This window comes from Psammomys obesus, unplaced genomic scaffold (assembly GCF_907164565.1).
Source record: "Psammomys obesus unplaced genomic scaffold, mPsaObe1.curated_primary_1811, whole genome shotgun sequence".
NCBI classification, from domain to species: Eukaryota; Metazoa; Chordata; class Mammalia; order Rodentia; family Muridae; genus Psammomys; species Psammomys obesus.
The window spans coordinates 793,381-812,850 of NW_026593982.1; the positions used below are offsets into that span (position 1 = coordinate 793,381).

Below are 19,470 nucleotides of genomic sequence, written 5' to 3' on the forward strand. Positions count from 1 at the left end.
AAAGAAAAGAAAAGAAAAGAAAAGAAAAGAAAAGAAAAGAAAAGAAAGAAAAGAAAAGAAAGAAGGAAGGAAGGAAGGAAAGAAAAGGAAGGAAGGAACAGATAAAGAGAGAGAAAGAAAGAAAGAAGGAAGGGAAGAAGGAAAGGAAGGAAGAAGGAAGGAAGGAAAGAAGAGAAAGAAAGAAAAAGAAAAAGAGAAAGAGAGAGAGATAAATCCAGAGCCTCAGACAGCCCCAAGGACAGATGACCCTCCAAAACAAGATGCTTCTGGAAGTCACTTACCAACTTTGAGGAAGGTTTTCAGCTCCAAAGGTCTCAGCACAGGTTGCTTCTCTATGCGTCCATAGGTTTCAGCAATGCTCTCTACTTCCACTTTAGGGCATTTAAACAGCTCGTAAGTCCCATCACGGTTCTGGATAAAGCTACGTGTGATTTCCAGGGGCATCTGGACACAGAGACAGTAAGTAAGGAAGACATGGAAATTTTGACATACTTGCATCTTGGGTTTCAGTAGGTCTCTTATGATTCTTTTTATCTTTTTTGTTTGTTTGTTTGTTTGTTTTTTAAGGCATGGTTTCTCTGTGTAGCTCTGGCTGTCCTGGACTCAATTTGTAGACTAGGTTGATCTCAAACTCATAAAAATCCATCTGCCTCTGCCTCCCAGGTGCTGGGATTAAGGTGTGTGCCACCACACCTGGCCTCTTTTTATTTGTTAAAAGTATCAATTTTATTGTTTATGTATATGTATGTGAATAAAAATGAGGACATGACTGCTCCAAGGTATGGTTGAGGAGTAGGGGTTTTTGTTCTTTTTAAGAAATAGTTCTTTTAAAATTTTATTTATTTATTTATTTATTTTTAATTTTATGTACATTGGTGTTCTGCCTGCATGTATATCTGTGAGAGTGTCAGATTCCCTGAAATTGGAATCGCAGACAGTTGTGAGCTGCCACACAGGTGCTGGAAACTGAACCCGGATCCTATGGAAAAACAGCCAGTGCTCTTAAACACTGAGCCATCGCTCCAGTCGAAGAGCAGGATTTTATTGTAGATATGAGGGAGAGAACAGCCAGAGGCATCTGGAAAGGACTGAATCCAGGCCATGAGAGGAGGCAGTGGGGAGTGAGAAAGGAAGACAAAAGGAATGTGGGGAAGAGGACCAAGAGAACACGTGGGGACCAATAGAGCCTAGAGCAGAACAAGAGTGTGCATAACCAAAATGGTTTAGTTATACAGGAAAGAGAAGCTGGGAGAAGGGCAGCCCAGCCCCTGAACTGGAGAATTTAGGGTAGGGGACTATGTAAGAAGTGCTGGGAGGAGCCACAAATACTGATACTTGTCCCAGGCTTCTTTGGGACCTTACAATATATGTGTATACAAAGAAGAAGCCAGAAGGAAAAGTTTCAGATGCCCTGGAGTTATATGGCAGTTGTGAGCTGCCATGTGGGTGCTGAGAGCTGAACCTGGGTCATCTGGAGGCATAACCAGTGCTTTTAACCTCTGAGCCATCTCTCCAGCTCATGACATTCTTTTTATCTTGAGTGCAGGCAAATCAATAAACATTCTATTGTACATTCTTTTAAAAATATTTCTTATAGCTAAGCAAGGAGGAGGACCCTGGGTAAGATGATCAATGGATGATGGACATTGGAAGAAGGAGAAAACAGGAAACAGGACAGGAGCCTATCACAGAGGGCCTCTGAAATACTCTATCCAGCAGTGTATCAAAGCAGATGCTGAGACTCATAACCAAACTTTGGGCAGAGTGCAGGGAATCCTATGAAAGAAGGGGGAGATAGTAAGACCTGGAGAGGACAGGAGCTCCACAAGGAGAGCAACTGAACCAAAATATCTGGGCACAGGGATCTTTTCTGAGACTGATACTCCAACCAAGGACCATTCATGGAGATAACCTAGAACCCCTACTCAGATGTAGCCCATGGCAGCTCAGTATCAATGTAAGGGGAACAGGGACTGTTTCTGACATGAACTCAGTGGCTGGCTCTTTGACACCCCCTCCCTGAAGGGGGAGCAGCCTTGCCAGGCCATAGAGGAGGATAATGCAGCCAGTCCTGATTAGACCTGATAAGCTAGGGTCAGATGGGAGGAGGATCATCCCTATCAGTGGACTTGGAGAGGGGCATGAGAGATGAAGGAGGGAGGGTGGGATTGGGAGGGGATGAGGGGCTACAGCTGGGATACTAAGTGAATAAACTGTAATTAATATAAAAATTTAATTAAAATATTTATTTTGTATTTCATGTATGTATGTAAACATGTGTGTGTGTGTATGTGAATATGTATACACATACATGTGTATATATGCACACAGAGAGAGACCAGAGGAGGATGAAGAGCGCTATTCTATCACTCTCAATCTCAAGACAGGGTCTCTCATTGAACCTGTCTTCTAGCTCACACTTAAGCTGTGCAGTTAGCAAAACCTTACTTCTAAACACAGTGATGCTTTGTCCTTAATCCAATCTTTTGGTGATTGTTTTTTGAGACACTATCACTATGTAGCCCTCGAACTCCAGATTTCTACCTTTGCCTTCCAAGTACTGGTTTTAAGTAAGCCCAGCTAAATTAACTTTCATGCATCAGAGTCACACTATGTTGAATTTTCTGAAATATTCTACTTCTGTAGTAAGAGAAAAATCTGTCAAAATTTCAGATCTACTTCAAAAAAACTATTTTTTGAATATGCATAGTATAGGGCCTATGAGACCACTGAGTCAGTAAAGGCATCTGGTAAGGCTGACAACCTCAATTCAACCCCCAGACCCCACAGAATACGAGGAGGGAACTTACTCCTACATACTGTCTTCTAAGCTTTACATACAGGGTCTCACATAGCTGAGGTTGGCCTCTAACTTGATATGCCACTGAGGATGCCTTTGAACTTTTAAGTCTCCTGCTGGGATTGAAAGTGTGTAGTACTACATCCTGTTCCATATAGTGCTGGGACTATACTCAAGGTTAGCAAGCCTTTATCTGATGAGTTTTCTCACTGGGCTCTTTAAGACACCATCTAAAACATGCATACTTACAGACTGTGTGTAAATAATCCCTTAGCATGAACACAGGAACTTTGAGAGCTGGGGAGATGGCTCTGTGAATAAAGTGCTTGGTGTAAAGCAGGAGGACCTTAACTTCAGTTCTGTCCCCAGAAAGCCAGGTGTGTTGGAGACACAGAGCCATGTGCCCTGGAGTTCACAGGCCAGCCAGCCTAACCTACTTGGTGAACTCCAGGCCAAAGAAAGTCAATGACTTAAAAACAAGATGGGGCAGGTCAGAGCTGTGGTTCTCTCGGCTCGCTGGCCAGCTAGTCTGACTAAATTGGTTGAACTTCAGGCCAATGAAAGACCAGGTCTCTTGCCAGGTGGTGGTGGTTCATGCATTTAATCTCAGGACTTGAAAGGTAGAGGCAGGTGGACCTCCTTAAGTCCAGGACAGCCTGGTGTACAGAGCAAGTTCCGGGACAGCCAGAGCTACACAGAGAAACCGTCTCCTGTCTTGAAAACAAACAAACAAAACAAAGCCCTAAACAATAACAACAAAAGACCATGTCTCAAAAAATAAGGTAGAGTGTGACAGAAAAAGATACCTAATGTGAACCTCTAGCCTTCACATCCACATGGACAAGTGTGCATGTGTACCTGCACACACACACACACACGGTTCCTGAGGCATAAACTCTTACCTCTGGGGTGTCTAAGATTTGTTTAACTTGCAGAATATTAGTGATATGCCAAGTGTACTTGGAAAAGGTTCCCAGTGGCAAGGCATCTTTCCGGACAAAAGCTGTGGAGAAAAAGGAAGGGACAAAAGCAAAAAGAGCATAATTGGAATTTAGACACAACACAGGACTGAAAACAGCTCTAACGTTTAGTTTAGAGCCATTAACATGACACTCTGCACTGGGATAACAGGAAAGAGGTCCTAAGGGCAAGACCCCACACATCAAAGCCTCCATCTTGTGAAAGTGCAAATTCATTAGAAAGAATTGTCTAAATTGAGGATGCCATGGAAAGGGTTCCCGGCTCAGAAACAACTGCTTTGGGAGTGTTTTCCCAGAGTTAGCACACAACAGCCACTGCAACTGGGTTGAAGGAGGCCAGGTCCATCCTGAGCAGCACTGTCCAGACATTGGTTTGGCAGGTATTAAAGATGCAAGATGGAGGGAGTCATGTAGTCTTGTGCCATGGTTCTGGAGAGCACTGAAGTAGGCAAAATGTGTCATGGCTGTTGTTCTGAACTTTTGGTTTCTTTAAAAACAAACACAGAATGTGTTACCATTTTATTCCCAGGTGTGGGAATATAGGGCTGCTTCAGACTATCTATCCGCAGCAGCTGACTTTGATTTGCTTTGTGCTCCAGCAGAGGCATGTTTTTGCCAGCTGCAGATAGTTTCTGCGACTGTGTGATGTTTAGAATTCTGGGAACTTTTCAGAGGGTATATAAATGCGAGGGCACCAAAAGGCCGAATTGGTGGTTGTTGGTCATGGGGGGAGGGGGGGGGGCGGCTGGTTGTGGTTTGTTAGTAGTCGTGCTCAAAGAAGAAAGAAAGGAAAGAAATTAGATTTAAGGATCGCCCTGTCTCTCTCCCCTTTATCCTTTCTTTCCTATCTAGTGATAGGGGTGAAACTCGGGGGATAAAGGGTGAGGAAAGTAAGCACCCACAAAGTAGCAAAGTTCAGCTACACTGAGGTGTAAAGGAAAGCCTAAGCTGCAGTGGAGAACCTAGGATGGTGAAGACAGCAGTATTGTGGAACATTTCTGGAGAAAACTGCAGAGACGGAGTAGAGCTGGCTCAGGAGAGGCTATGTATCTTCAGGCAACAGAGCCTGTCTAGAGTCCCAGACAGAATAAATGAGAGAGCAAGCTGAGCACCAGCATTCATTTCTCTCTGCTTCCTGTGGATGCATGGGATCAGCTGCCTCCTTCTGCTGCCATGAATTCCTCATCATGATGAGCCAAAACAATCCCTTTCTCTCCTAAGTTGCATTCTTGGGGTACTTTGTCACAGCAACTTGAAAGTAATTAATACAATGTTTTCAGGTTTTTAGTTGCTGCTCTTTTCCTACAAAAACTTTACTTTTTTGTTTTTGTTTTGTCATTTTGGTTGAGACTGTTTCTCTGTGTAACAGCCCTGGCTGTTCTGGAACTCACTTTGTAGACTAGGCTGGACTCACAGAGATTCACCTGCTTCTTTCCTCCTGAGTGCTGGGATTAAAGGCATGAGCCACCATGCCCTTCAAACTTTCTGAAGAGCTTCTGTTCTAATCTTATGATAGAGGTTCTTTCTAATAGTATTTACTAAGGAATATATTCTTTATTTCCTGGAACTTGCTCTCTACACCAGGCTGGTCTTGAACTCAGGAGATCTACCTGCCTCTGCCTTCTGAGTGTTGTGATGAAAGGTTGTGTGTCACCATGCCAGGGTGGAATTAAATTCTTTTTGTTGTTGTTGTTTTCTGAGACAGGGTTTCTCTGTGTATCCCTGGATGTCCTGAAATTCACTCTGAGGATCAGGCTAGACTCAAACTTACAGAGATCTGCCCTCCTGTTTCTGCCTCTCAAGCGCTGGGACTAAAGGCATGCACCACCACCGCTCAGCTGCAATTATATTCTTAATGTACTACTGGAAATGTTTCCTTCAGACCAAAGTTTCTGGAATGCTCCCCTCTGGATTTCTGTCAGTTTGATACAAATGCCCTCAAAGATGCTAGAGAGCAGTCATGTCTTGATCATCAGGGCTCTGCTGAGAGAGTGGAATCCCAGTTCACTGCATGTCAATGACATATCTATTGATATCCTTTCAGGTTTTGGCCTCTGGGACTTCAGATGTTTTTGTCAAAACTGTACCACAACTAGAAGTATCATTTACCAGGTTTACATCTCTTAAATGTCTCCATTCACTCTTACTAGAAGAAGAATCTGCCTTTGGAGGGATGGGCACTGTTCTGAGAGCTAATTAACTACTTGCCTGGATCTGCTAACCCTGAAAGTCCCACATCGATTTTTCTCTAAGGTCACAATTGCTACTACTCTCCCCAGGGAGACTCCGCACCTGTGGTGGAGTTGGGGAGCCGCTTTTTTGTACTTCCTATGGATATTCTCTGTTGCAAGGCATCAAAAAAGGACTGAGGAATGTGGAACACCAGGGGCTCTGGTTTGCCTGCAGAAAAAAGAAGGGTGTCATTTAAATAAACTTGGTCGTTTTCTTGATGTACAAGGAGAGGAAAAAGGAATGAATGGGGCAGTATCTAATGTGGGTGGGCTGGGGAGACAGATCAGTATGCTGATCTGCTGCCAAGATTGATAACCTGAGTTCAATTCATGAAACCCACATGGTGGAAATGGAGAATCAACTCTTACAAGTTGTCTTCTGACTGCCACACAGTCATGACATGCATGTACTCTCTCCCAGCCAAATAAGATAGAACAGTAACAATAACAATAACCTGAAGTTTCTTTTGAAAGCTGATGGGCCTTCACAAGCTAAGGACTGCACCAGCCTTGTCCTTCCTCCCTTGCTCATACTCACCTATCCTCTCTACCAAGGATGATTTTCAGATCCCCAGTTGTGGAACTATCAGAGTAGACTTCTCTCCTTGAGGGGGATATGAAATGAGAACACTTAAGCAGAGCTGAGGTGCCACTGGTTGGCCAGTCTACCTGATTGGCTCCTGCCCTCTATGCCCAGGCACTTGGCAGCTGCACTCATGTCTAAGAAAGCAGGAGGCTGCTCTCATCTCCATCGTCAGTATCATGAATGCCTAATCACAGAGTTAGGCTGCTACAGGTCCAGTAAGCATCAATCTAACTATGACTCCAGGGCACATAAAATGTAAGAAAACATCCTAATCTCTTAAAGTAATTTGGATGAAGAAAAAGTGAATAGAGTTCTGTAGGGAGTCACATGAGCACAAGAGTTTTACATCGTAGAAGGAAACATCTAGAGCTCCATGGAAAAGTGCAGAGCTGTGGCCGATCTGAATTCACCTAAGAGAAAGACAGTTTTTAGGCATAGCTCAGGTTGGGTTTGAATTTAAATCATTATGTAGGCCAGGCTGACCTCAAACCTGTATGGATTCCTCCTTCCTCTGTCCCATGAGTGCTACAATCACAGGTGTACCACCATGCCTGGCCCTGAGAGAAAGACTGTTAATTGACTTGAAAAAAAATTAGTTCGAGTTAAGAGCATTTGTTGCTCTTGCAGAGGACCCAGGTTTGGTTCCCAGCACCCACCATTCAAAAATCCAGTTTCATGGGGTCTGACTACATTTTTGGACCCTCACAAATACCAGGCATTCACATAGTGTGCTTACATACATGTGGGCAAAATACCCACTCAAATAAAATAAATCTATTTTTCTAAAATGTTAAGAAAAACATATTAAAACGAGTTGTTAGGCAAGGTGGACACTGTGTAATTCCAGCATTTTTAGAAGCTAAGGCAGGACTGTGACTCCCCTGGGCTACACAGTTCTCAAAAACAAAACAAAACAAAAAAATAAACATAACCATAAACAAAAGGGCTGGAGAAATGGCTCAACATTTGCTGCTGGTCCAGAGAACCTGGGCTTGGTTCCTAGCATCCACATCGCCTGCTCACAATCACCTGTAACTCCAGATCTAGAGAGCCTGAAACTGTCTTTTGGCCTCTGTGGACAACTGCACTACTATGTCACCTACACACAGTCACACACATACACATAAAGAAAACAAAATAACAGAAACCCCAAACAAGTAAATAAAAATGAGCTGTGTGGTCGGTAGGTAGAGGCACTTGGGAGGTAGAGACCAGACTGGTCTACAGAGAGAGTTCCAGGACAGATAGGGCTACACAGAGAAAACTCTGTCTCAAAAAAACAAAAACAAAAACAAAACAAAACACACACACACACACACACACACACACACACACAGAAACTTAAAAAAAAAGAATTAGAATAGAAGGACTTCTACTTTGTACTCACTTTTTTATTATTATTGTTTTTTGTTTGTTTGTTTTGTTGAGACAGTCACAATATGTGGCTTTCCCTGGCTTGGAACTCACAGAGATCCACCTGCCTCGGTCTCCCAAGAGTTACTAATTCTTGTTTTTTGAGACAGGGTTTCTCTGTATCCTTGGATGTCCTGGAACTCACAGAGATCTGCATGCCTGTCTCAGGAGTGCTGGGATTAAAGGTGTGGGCCACCACCACCTGGTTGTTACTGATATTTTATGAGGGAGAATCTCAGGTAGTTTGGCTAGCCTCCAATTCACTGTCAGTGAGGCCTCCTGATGAGATAACAGGTGTTTTTACTTGCTAAGACATCTTATTGTCCCCTCCACAACTGGATTTTTGAGACAGGGTCTCTCATCAAGACCCTAAGACTGTCAGTTAGGCTAGAATGGCTGGCCACCCTTTTAGCATTGGGATTACAATTTTACATCACCTAACCCAGTTTGAAATTTTTTTTAGGTAGGTTCTAGGGATCATATAGTCAAAATGTGTCAAAAAGCATGGAGCTCTTCATCACCTGAGAAATCTAGGAAACCTGTTAGGAACTCTCCTGGGAAAAAACACCAATGGAAGCAGCTCAAGGAAGAAAGGGTGTGTTTGGGCTCACAGTTTTAAGGGTAAAGGTTCATAGCAAGGAAGCCATGGCAGCAGGAGTGTGAGGGGGCTGGTAATACCACAACCAAAGTCAGAAAGCAGATAGATGCTGGTACAGCATGGGATGGTGTCACCCACTCAGCTGAATCTCATCACCTTCCTCAGACACACTCAGTGTCAAGTTTCTGGGTGAATCCAAATCTAGTCAAATTGAAAATGAGATAAACTGCCACACCATCCACTTCAAATGTGCACAGGGTAAGTAGGCAAGTACTAGTGATCACCTCTGCTCTGACTTCACTGGGGTTCCAGGAGGCTTGAGCATCACACTCTGATCCCCCCTGTGTGCCCATGGCTTCCTCAGCATATGCATTTGATACAACTATGTTAATCTTACAGCCTCAGCTTTCTCTGAGCCTTCCTCTCCTACTTTGATTTACAATACATTTAAAACTTTGGCATCTGCCACACCAGACACAAACATAAAGACAAAGACCCAAGCAGACTATAGTTTTTATCTGCTGTTTTTTTTCCTCTATCTCTAAATTCACTTTGATGGTCCTGAACTCCAATTATGATTAAATTAATTATTTAATAATGATTCTTTAGTTCTTTCAATTTTGATGTCTTTCTTCTTCTTCTTCCTTCCTCTTCCTTCTTTTTTTTTTTTTTTTTTTCTTTTGAGACAGGGTTTCCTCTGTGTAGTCTTGGCTGTCCTGGACTCACTTTGTACACCAGGCTGGCCTTGAACTCACAGAGATCCATCCACCTGTATCTGCCTGCCCAGTGCTGGAATTACTGGCTTGTTTGTTGCTTCTCTATGACATTTACTTATTTATGGGAGAGGGGACATGTGCCACCCTGTACATGTAGACTTCAGAGGACAACTTGTGGGAACTGGTTTTCTCCTTCCACCTCAGGAGTCCCGGGCTGCAAACTCAGGTTGTCAGGCTTGACAGTGATTGCCTTTACCATTAAGCCATTTGTCTAGCTTTTTTTTTTTTTTTTTTTTTTTTTTAGTTCTGGGGATCCCCAGAGACTTGAGTATGCAAGACACACACTCTAACATTAAGCTATACCTCTACCCCACTCCTTAAAATAACAAAACAAGGTCTCTCTGTAACTCAGGCTAGTCTCACACTCAGGGCAGCCCTCCAGCCTTAGCACTGCTGCACACAGCTTGATTTTCACTTCCTTGTTGGCTCAGTGCTCTTGGAATTCAAGTTCACTTATTTTTCCTACAAATCAGAGTAGAACTACTGCCCCCACTTTGATGTTTCTTACTCCCAGCAGTACTTACCATCAAACTGATAGTGCATGGTTTGATGGATGCGCTCTGTGACACTGGCCAGCCAATCTTGAAAGGACAAGGTCACTTGTGCCTCATCTAACAGCTGACCACAGACTAGGAAAAAAAAAACTTTTTTCATTAACTTTACTTTTTTTTCAAAATAAATAATTAACTGATATTTGAAACAGTCAAGTAGTTTATACAGAAAAAAAAAACATAAAAATTAAACACAGGGCTAGGGAGATGGTTCAGAGGTTAAGAGCACTGGCTGTTTTTCCAAAGGTCCTGAGTTCAATTCCCAGCAACCACATGGTGGCTCACAACCATCTGTAATGAGGTGCAAGCAGAATACTGTATAAATAATAAAATAAAATAAAAAAAGGACTGTTTCTGACATGAACTCAGTGGCTGACCAACTCCCCTTAGGTGGGGGAACAGCCTTGCCAAGCCACAGAGGAGGACATTGCAGCCAGTCCTGATGAGACCTGATAAGCTAGAGTCAGATGGAAGGGGAGGAGGACCTCCCCTATCAGTGGACTTGGAGAAGGGCAGGAGGAGGTGAGGGAGGGAGGGGGGTGAGATTGGGAGGGAATGAGAGAGGGGACTACAGCCGGACTACAAATCGAATAAAATTTAATTAATGAATTAAATACAGAGAAAAGAAACTAAGTGACTAGGTTTAAGAACTTTTTCTTTTTAATTGACATATAACTGTATATTTTATGATGTCCAGCATGATAACAGACCTTTTTAATATTCATTTTTATTTATGTATATGTATGGGTGTCCATCCATCCATCCATACCATGTGCATGCAGTGCCCTGTGAGGCCACTAAGGCCACTGAATCCCCTGAAGCTGGAGCTACAGGTGCTTTTAAGACACCCAGTGAGAATTCTGGGAACTGAACATGAGCCCTCTACAAGAGGACCAAGTGCTCTTAACTGCTGAGCTATCTCTCCAGCTCCATAACAAACTTAAAATATACTGAGCATGATGGTACTATAATCCTATAATCCCAGCATGTGGGAGGTAGAGGCAAGGGAATGGTAAATTTCAAGCACGCCTGGACTATATAGCAAGTTTGAGGCCAGCCTGGGTTACAGGAGATCCTGCCTCAAAAATAAAGATAAATTCATTTACAAAAATGAATGAAAACCTTCAAGACCAAGTAAGTTTAAGATTATTAACCACAAGCTGGAAGGATGACTTGGTAGTTGAGAACACTTGCTGATCTTCCAGAGCACTGTAATTTGGATTCCAGCACCCATATCTGGAGGCTCACAACCACCTGTAATTTCAGTTCCAAGGAATTCTACACCCTCTTCTAGAAATTACTCCCATTTCTGAGTATGTATATGCATAACACAGATTCTTTCAGTAATGAAGCTATTTGTTTCCTATTAAGACTAATACAGATGCCAGGAGTGATGATTTGGGAAGTAGAGGCAGGAGGGGCAGGAGTTCAGGGCCATCTATGGCTACACAGTGGGTTTTGAGAAAAATAGGTTGAATAGCCAGGTGTGATGGTGTATGCCTTTAATCCCAGCACTGAGGAGACTGAGTTCAAGGACAGCCAAAGGCTACATAAACCAAAGCAAACCAAACCAGGGTTTAGAGAGATGGTTCAGAGTTTACAAACACTGGCTGCTCTTGAAGGCCTGGGTTTGATTCTGAGCACCACATGGCAGCTTACAATTGTCCAATTTATAGCTCCAGTTCCAAGGGGATCTAACGCTCCTTCTGGCCTCTGTAGGGATGAGGCATGCATACGCTACACAGACATACACACAGGCAAAACTCCTGTTCACATTAAATAAAAATAGTAATTAAAAAAAAGGAGGTAACAGCCGGGTGGTGGTGGCACAACCCTTTAATCCCAGCACTGAGGAGGCAGAGGCAGGCGGATATCTGAGTTCCAGGCTAGCCTGGTCTACAGAGCGAGTTCCAGTATAGCCAGGGCTACACAGAGAAACCCTGTCTTAAAAAACCATTATAATTCATTATAAGTTGCTGTGGTATCTATCTTCACACTTAACTATAAATGTCTATATTCTGAAATGGAAAAGAAATGAAGACTTATTATTAAATAAAAGGGAAATGGTAAAATTGAGGCCCTGAAGTAAAAAATTGAGAAATACAGTAACAAGGGATGGAAGTTAAGGGGACCGGAACAAAGAGCTGGGAGTACATGGGGCTCAGTGTCACTGCACATGCCTAGCATGCTTGAGACTCTGGTTCAATTATTTGGATCACAAAAACAAAAAAGATATAACTTAGGGCTTTAAACATTTTGTTTTCAGTAATTTTTAAGTTTTTTTTCTTTAAATGAGTATATACAACTTCTTGATGTAATTGTATATTCTTATACACTTGTAGGAAATACAAAGCTTACCTGGGTGTGATGATGTATACCTATAACCCAAACACTCAGGCTAAGGCAGTAGGATTTGCAGTTTGAAGCATACTGGAATACATCATGAGACCCAATCTCAAAAAATAAAACTTGTATGAACTGGGTATGAACTTGTATACCCACCTCCCAGATTCCCCAGAGTAAAACTTTAAAGCACCTTTCTACTCTCCCCTATTGAGCACTGGTCCATTCTGTCTTTAAATTATAGACTTATTATTATTTTGTGTTGGTTCATTAAGGTAATGGTCTTACACGTAGCCCTGCCTGGCCTGGCTTATCAGCTTACTGATAAGCTGATCAGGTGGCTTTCAACTGTGGTTATACTTCTGCCTCTGTTTCCTGAGTAATGAGATTGCAGGCGCACACCACCATATAAGCAGCATATCTTATTAGTTTTCAAATTTATTTTATGAGCTGGAGTGATGGCTCTGCAGTTAGGAGCACTGGCTGCTCTTCCTAAAGGAGCTGGGTTCAGTTCCTGGTACCTATACAGCAGCTCATAGCTGTCTGTAACCCCAGTCTCAGGGGACCCAATAGCCTCTTTTGGCCTTTGAGGGCACTGAATACATGTGGTGCACAGACATACATGTAGGCAAAACAACAGGTGTATATAGACAGACAAACAAAATAATAAAGTTAGAGATTTATTTTGTTTTATTTTTTACATGTATGGATGTTTTGCCTGCATGTAAAGGCAGCATATGTCTGCTCAGTGCTCTTGGAAGCCAGAGAGAGGGTGCTGAAGTCCCTAGAGCTGGAGTTACTTGCAGAGTTGAACACTAGCTCAAAACCAGCCAGGTATACATACTTAGTGACAGTGTGAGCTGCTTGAAGTAGGTGCTAGAAATTGAACCAAGGTCCTCTAAAAGAGCAAAAAGTGCTATAAACCACTGAGCCATCTCTTTACCCTTATATTTGTTTTATTTTTGTGTGTATGTGTTTTTTCAAGGTCAGAAGACATAGGAAATCCCTTGGGGCTGGAGTTACAGGTATTTGTGACCTGCCAAAGAGAGTCCTAGGATCCAAACTCATCTTAGAGTAGCAAACACTTTCTTTAACAGCTGGGCCATCTGTCTAAACTAGCAGAATTTTGAGCATGATTTGAACCTGGGGGACAGCAGAGACCTCAGCTACAGTGACTCCACCAGCTGCTGTTGTTTATGTTAGTAACACAGCATGGGAAACATGCAACATTTGATTACTCCTGTCTGCCTCTGCCTGGTTTCCCACCCCTGAAGCCCCTTCTAGGAAGGGAAACTTACCTTGCCTTTTCAATGAGGAAGCAACCACAGGCTTTTTCAGGCCACTCTTCCTTAGACTGCCGTTTCCTGCATCTTGCGGCCTCAGTGTGCTGTTCACCTGTGCACCTGTACCACAAGTAGGTTACAATACTTAAGACATGCCTAGGGAATGGGATGCTCTTCAGCTGATGGAGCATATGCCTACCATGCTTTGAACACCTGTGCCCCAAAACTGAGGGTAGTAGTGGCACAAGCCTGTAATCCCAGCAATCAGGAAGTAGAAGCAGGGGAATACATCCAAAGTCATCCTCCACTGCAAGCTAAATCCCAGGCAGGCCTGGGCTTTCTGAGATTTTGTCTCAAGACAAAACAAAACAAAACAAGACAGAGCTGGAGAGATGGCTCACAGGTTAAGAGCACTGGCTGTTCTTCCAGAGGTCCTGAGTTCAATTCCCAGCAACCACATGGTGGCTCACAACCATCTATAATGAGATCTGGCGCCCTCTATTGGCCTGCAGGCACACGGGCAGGCAGAATGCTATATAAATAATAAATAAATATATCTTTAAAAACAAAACATAACATCATGTCTACAGCCAGGCATGTAATCCTAGCAAATGGAAGGTAAAGGAAGGAGGATCAGGATTTAAAGGTCATTTTACCCACGTATAAGAAAAAATAACTTTGTTACATTTTAATTTATTTTTAAAGATTTATTTTTATCTTATGTTCATTAGTGTTTTTGCCTTTATGTGTGTCTGTGTGAGGGTGCCAGATCCCCTAGAACTAGAGTTATAGGCAGTCGTGGGCTACCATGTGGGTGCTGGGAACCGAACCTGGGTCCTATGGAAAAGAGCACCCAGTGCTCTTAACTGCTGAGTCAACTCGCCAGCCCCTGACATTTTTATTTATTTTATATATGTTAAGTGGGTGTGCCAGAGAGCACACATAGAAGTCAATAGGTAAAGGCTTCTGCTATCCAGCCTGGACAAAAAATAATCTTAGAAGAAGTCTGCAAGACTGGCACTAGAGCGATGGCTTCACTGCTAAGAACACTGGCTGCTTTTTCAGAGGAGCCAAGTTCAATTTTCCAGCACCCACATGGTGGCTCACACCTCCTATAACTCCAGTTCTGGGGGATTCCATACTCTCTTACCTCTTCAGGTACTAGGTACATATATGGTGCACAAATATGTATGAAATACATACATGCAAGTCCATACATACAGGCAAGACACATAAAATAATTTTAAAAATAATTTTTAATTCTATAAAATTATAAAAACTGATTTGATGGTAATTTTTAAAGCATCTGAAACATAAACCGTCTGCTAATATCCAATACAACTTTACAGTTTCTAGGAGGAACTGGTATTAACCTTTAACCACAGAATTTTAGCTTCTGCTGTTTATGAGAGATTGGGACTGAAAACAGAAGTGAAAAGAAGGATCTAACCCTGTTTTTACCTCTGTGTAACCAACATGCTTTCTGGTAAGTTCTCGTCCATCTTCTTCTCTATGAATATTTTACAATATTTATTTATTGGAATTTTTGTTTTTGATTTTCAGACATGGTAGTCTGAGATGGCCTCAATCTTGCTGTATAGCTAAGGATGACCTTGAATCTTGATCCTCCAGTTTCCACCTCCAAGTGTTGGGTTTACTTGCATATATCACTACAGCCAGTTTATTTACTGTTTGTTTGGTGTATGTATGAGGTGGTGGTGGGGTGAGCACAATTGTGTGGGAGAATGTGATAGCCAGAACAGTATTTTGGGGAGCTTATTGTATTGCTTCCATGAGACAGGGTCTCTCACTAGACCTGAAGCTCTACATTTTGGCTAGGTTAACTTGTCAGCAGATTACCAGGATCTACCTGTGTCCACCTCCCAATGCCTTACAGGCACCACAGCCATGCCCAGTTTTTATCTAGGTGCCAGGAATTCAAACTAAGGTCCTCATGTTTACACAGCCAGACCTATTACCTGATGAGCCTCCTTGCTGACCCCTACTCCAAAAATCCTTGTACATGACCACCTGACCCACTTTTAGGAATATTTCTTATAGAAGGAGCATTTGAGAACTACAAATTAATATTTGTGTGTGTGTGTGTGTGTGTGTGTGTGTTTGAAACTTAGAGGACAATTTTATGGAGTCAGTTCTTTCTTCCAACCTGTAAGTGGGTTCTGGGGATTGAACTCAAGTTATCAGACTTACAAAGCAAGTGCCTTTACTGGCTAAGCCATCTCCCTTGCTCACTGTGAGGTACTTTTCAAAGTGTGTGTGACAATCTATATTAGCCATGCTTCAGAGCCCAGATTCTACCTGCTTATCATTAAAACAAAACAAAAACTTTACTAATTTGGTGCCAAAAGTATTATGTTCTAATTTTGAATTTTTAAAATGTTTATAACAAGACTGTTTGTTACTGAGCTCACAGCTAGGTCTTCTTGTGTGAATTAGGTAATATTTTAATTTTGTTTTGAGTTTAGCTATCTTGATTCTTCCCTGCGAGGGTACTTTAAAATTTTCACTCTGATGCATGTGAGTAATTGACAGCATTTCCTTCTTCTTTTTTTATTTTTTTAGTGTTACATGGCAGGTAGAATACTGTATAAATAAGTAATAAATAAACCTTGAAAAAAAACCCTCAAACAAACTCTATTCCAAAATTAGAGAGGGAAGGCACTAACCATTATTATAAGTTGTTTGGTGCTGGGGATGTTGTACATGCTAAGCATGTACTCTGCCAATGAACTACATCCCCAATACACAATAGGTTTTCTTTAGTTTGAGACAGGGTTTCTTTGTGTAGTCCTGGCTCTCCTGGAACTCATTCTGTAGACCAGGCAGACCTCCAGTTCACAGAGATCTGCCTGTCACTGCCTCACAAGTGTTGGGATTAAAGGCATGTGCCACCACTGCCCAGCTTTATTTTGTTTTTGATACAGGGATTTATTATGTAGCCCTGGCTGGCTTAGAATTTTTTAGGTAGACAAAGGCTAGCCTCAAACTTGCCTCTGTTTCTGGGGTGTACCACCAACCTTGGACTTACTTAAAAATAATAAAATAAAATAATATATATTTTTATTTTATTATTATATATTATATTATATATAATATATTATATGATCATATAATATATTATATATTATTATATATATTAAAAATTCAAGAAGGGTCCTTTCTCAGGCTGGAGAGATGGCTCAGAGGTTAAAAGCACTACCTGCTCTTCCAAAGGTTCTTTGCTCAATTTCCAGTAACCACATGGTGGCTCGTAATCATCTATAATGAGATCTGGTACCCTCTGGCCTGCAGGCACACATGCAGGCAGAACGCAGTATACATAGTAAATAATCTTAATAAAAATAAAAGTATTTTCTCACAATTCCTCAGACTCAGCAAAAGACAAAAAACAATCTCTAAACACCAAAGAAATAAGTGAAACTGTCTCACCAGACATTTCATCCTTCTTCCTCTTCCGTGGCTTAGAAGCAGCAGACTCACAAGTTGAGACAGATGATTCTGAGTGGCACCCTAACTGAGGCACAATTATCTCTTTAAGACCTTAAAAAAAGAAAGGTTTCTGAATTACCACTACTATTGAAGAGTAAGAATGGGCCCCTAACTAAAGGAAAAGATCTATAAAATCTGACTCCAGAAAAAAAAAAAGATAGATTAGTTGCTTGATTTAAATAAGGTACTTGAAAGAACTGGGAGTTCAAACATTTTGCTCTATTTAGAAATAGGGAAGTGGCTTGCGAGCTTGCCTAGAATGCATATAAGGCTCTGGGTTCTACCTCTAGCATCTACACACACACACACACACACACACAAACACACACACAAAAAAAAAACCATACCCAAGTTAAAAACAAATGAAAATAGTGTTGGAGTAATGGGATCAGTGGTTCAAAGCACTTGCTGCTCTTACAGAAGAAAACTGAATTCAGTCCCTAGCATCTACACTGGGTGACTCTTAACTACTTGTTCTTTAGCTCCTGTAGGAAGTACCTTATGCCTCTGGCCCTTACCTGATACCCACACACAGATACACACTTCTTCCAAAACCCATGTAAAAATTCAGACATGAAAGTGGAGAGATGATTTGGCATTTTAGAGCACTTGCTGCTCTGCAGAGGAACCAAGTTTGGTTCCTAGCACCTACATGCTAGCTCAAAACCACTTATAACTAGCTCAAGAGGATCCAATGCCTTCTTCTGGTCTCCATGGGCAGCTGGCACACATACGGTGTTCATACATTCACATGGGCACTACTCATACACATAAAATAAAAACAAATTTTTAAGAAAAAAGTCAGATGGAACTAGGGAGATGGCTTAGTGGTTAACAGCACTGTCTGTTCTTTCCAAGGACCTGGGTTTGATTCCTAGCATCTACATGGCAGCTCACAACTATCTGTAACTCCAATTGAAAGTGCTCCAATATAGTCTTCTGGCTTCTGCCGGTTACCAGATACATGTGTACATGCAGGCAAAACACATAAAATAATTTTAAAAAGTTTAAAAGAAGGCCAATGTAAAAAGTTAAACATAGGCTGGGTGTGCTGGCACAGGCCACATAGGAGGCAGAGGCAGGCAGATCTCTGTGAGTTTGAGGCCAGCCTGGCCTAGAAAATGAGTCTAGGACAGCCAGGGCCACACAGAGAAACCCTGTCCTGAAAAACAAAACAAACAGAAAAGTTAAGCATTAACACTTACATGGTAGCACATCTGCAATATCATCACTCTTAGTGTAAGATGGAAGGCAGAGAATCCCCTGCGAGCTCACAAGCCAGTTAGCTTGGAGTATAGGTGCATGAGAGACCCTATCTCAAGAAAAGGGAAGGTGGGGGTGTGTGTGCAGATTTAGCTCCCCCTAGCAAGTGCAAAGCTCTGGGTTCAGTCCTTAGGCGGGGTGGGAGGATAAAGTCAAGGACTGATAGCTGACATGAATAAACACACACACCTATACAAAAGTAAATTAAAAAAAAAAACAAAAAAGATAAAAACACTTCAATGACAGAGCTCTGAAGAACACTGGCTGCTCTTGCAAAGGTATGGATTTGGCTCTCTGCACCAGCATGGCAGCTCATACCCAGCTACAACTCCAGTTCCAGCAAATCTGATGCCCTTCCTGCAGGCTTCTGCACACACATGGTGCACAGATATACACTGAAGCACACACACACACACACACACACACACACACTTTAAATCAACCAATAAATTAATGCCAGTTAAAAATAGGTCAATAATAAAAAAGATAAAGGTATTTTGAGCAAGGTATCTTCCTTTTTGGAGATTTAAAAAAAGTTATAATATTTTTTTTTCTGTGTAATTAAAAAAAATCAAACTATGGGCTGGAGAGACAGTGAAGTGGGTAAGTGCATTTGGTATGCAAGCACAAGGCCCTGGCACTCACATAAAAAGCTGGCATAGCTACAGTGCCTGTAAACCCAGCACTGGGCAACAAAGAGGAGTAGACCCTGGGAACTTGCTGGCCTACCAGAACTTGTGAGTTTTTGGTTGAGAGACTCTCTCTTAAAGTGTTAACACAGTGATGTCTTCCCCTGGCCTCTGCTTGTATGCTCATAGGTGTGTGCACCTCACATTTAAGTGTGGGATACAGACCACACACACACACTTGCTAAATCCATTGTCTCAATAAAAATGTTCAGCTCTCTTAAAAATTAGTTTCAACCATTTAACCAAACTTTTATGTACATATGCATAGTTTGAATTCAAAGCAGAAATGCTAGCCAGGAGTGGTGACTCTGGTCAGTAATCCCAGCAAAAGAATTGAGGTTGAGGCTGGGTTACTTTAGCAAAACACTTTGCTTGCTCTATCTATCATCCATCTATCTATCTATCTATCTATCTATCTATCTATCTATCTATCTATCTATCTATCTA

The 19,470-nt window shown here is 41.9% G+C and overlaps 1 protein-coding gene across 8 annotated transcripts in view; it reads right to left on the reverse strand.

The window, feature by feature from the left end:
* CUNH2orf42 (chromosome unknown C2orf42 homolog) overlaps positions 1 to 19,470 on the reverse strand; it is a 35,218-nt gene that overhangs the window by 6,451 nt on the left and 9,297 nt on the right. For 7 of the 8 annotated variants that reach the window (XR_008721349.1, XM_055617657.1, XM_055617652.1 and 4 more), the window contains 6 exons: positions 17,012 to 17,122; positions 13,577 to 13,681; positions 9,909 to 10,013; positions 6,073 to 6,180; positions 3,703 to 3,803; positions 282 to 444 (listed from right to left, as the gene is read on the reverse strand). Coding sequence is in view for 7 of the 8 variants with exons in the window: in XM_055617657.1 (XP_055473632.1) it covers positions 282 to 444; positions 3,703 to 3,803; positions 6,073 to 6,180; positions 9,909 to 10,013; positions 13,577 to 13,681; positions 17,012 to 17,122 (693 nt within the window). In the remaining variant the exon portion in view is untranslated. The remainder of the gene's footprint in view (positions 1 to 281; positions 445 to 3,702; positions 3,804 to 6,072; positions 6,181 to 9,908; positions 10,014 to 13,576; positions 13,682 to 17,011; positions 17,123 to 19,470) is intronic. The other variant, XM_055617658.1, reaches the window with a different exon arrangement.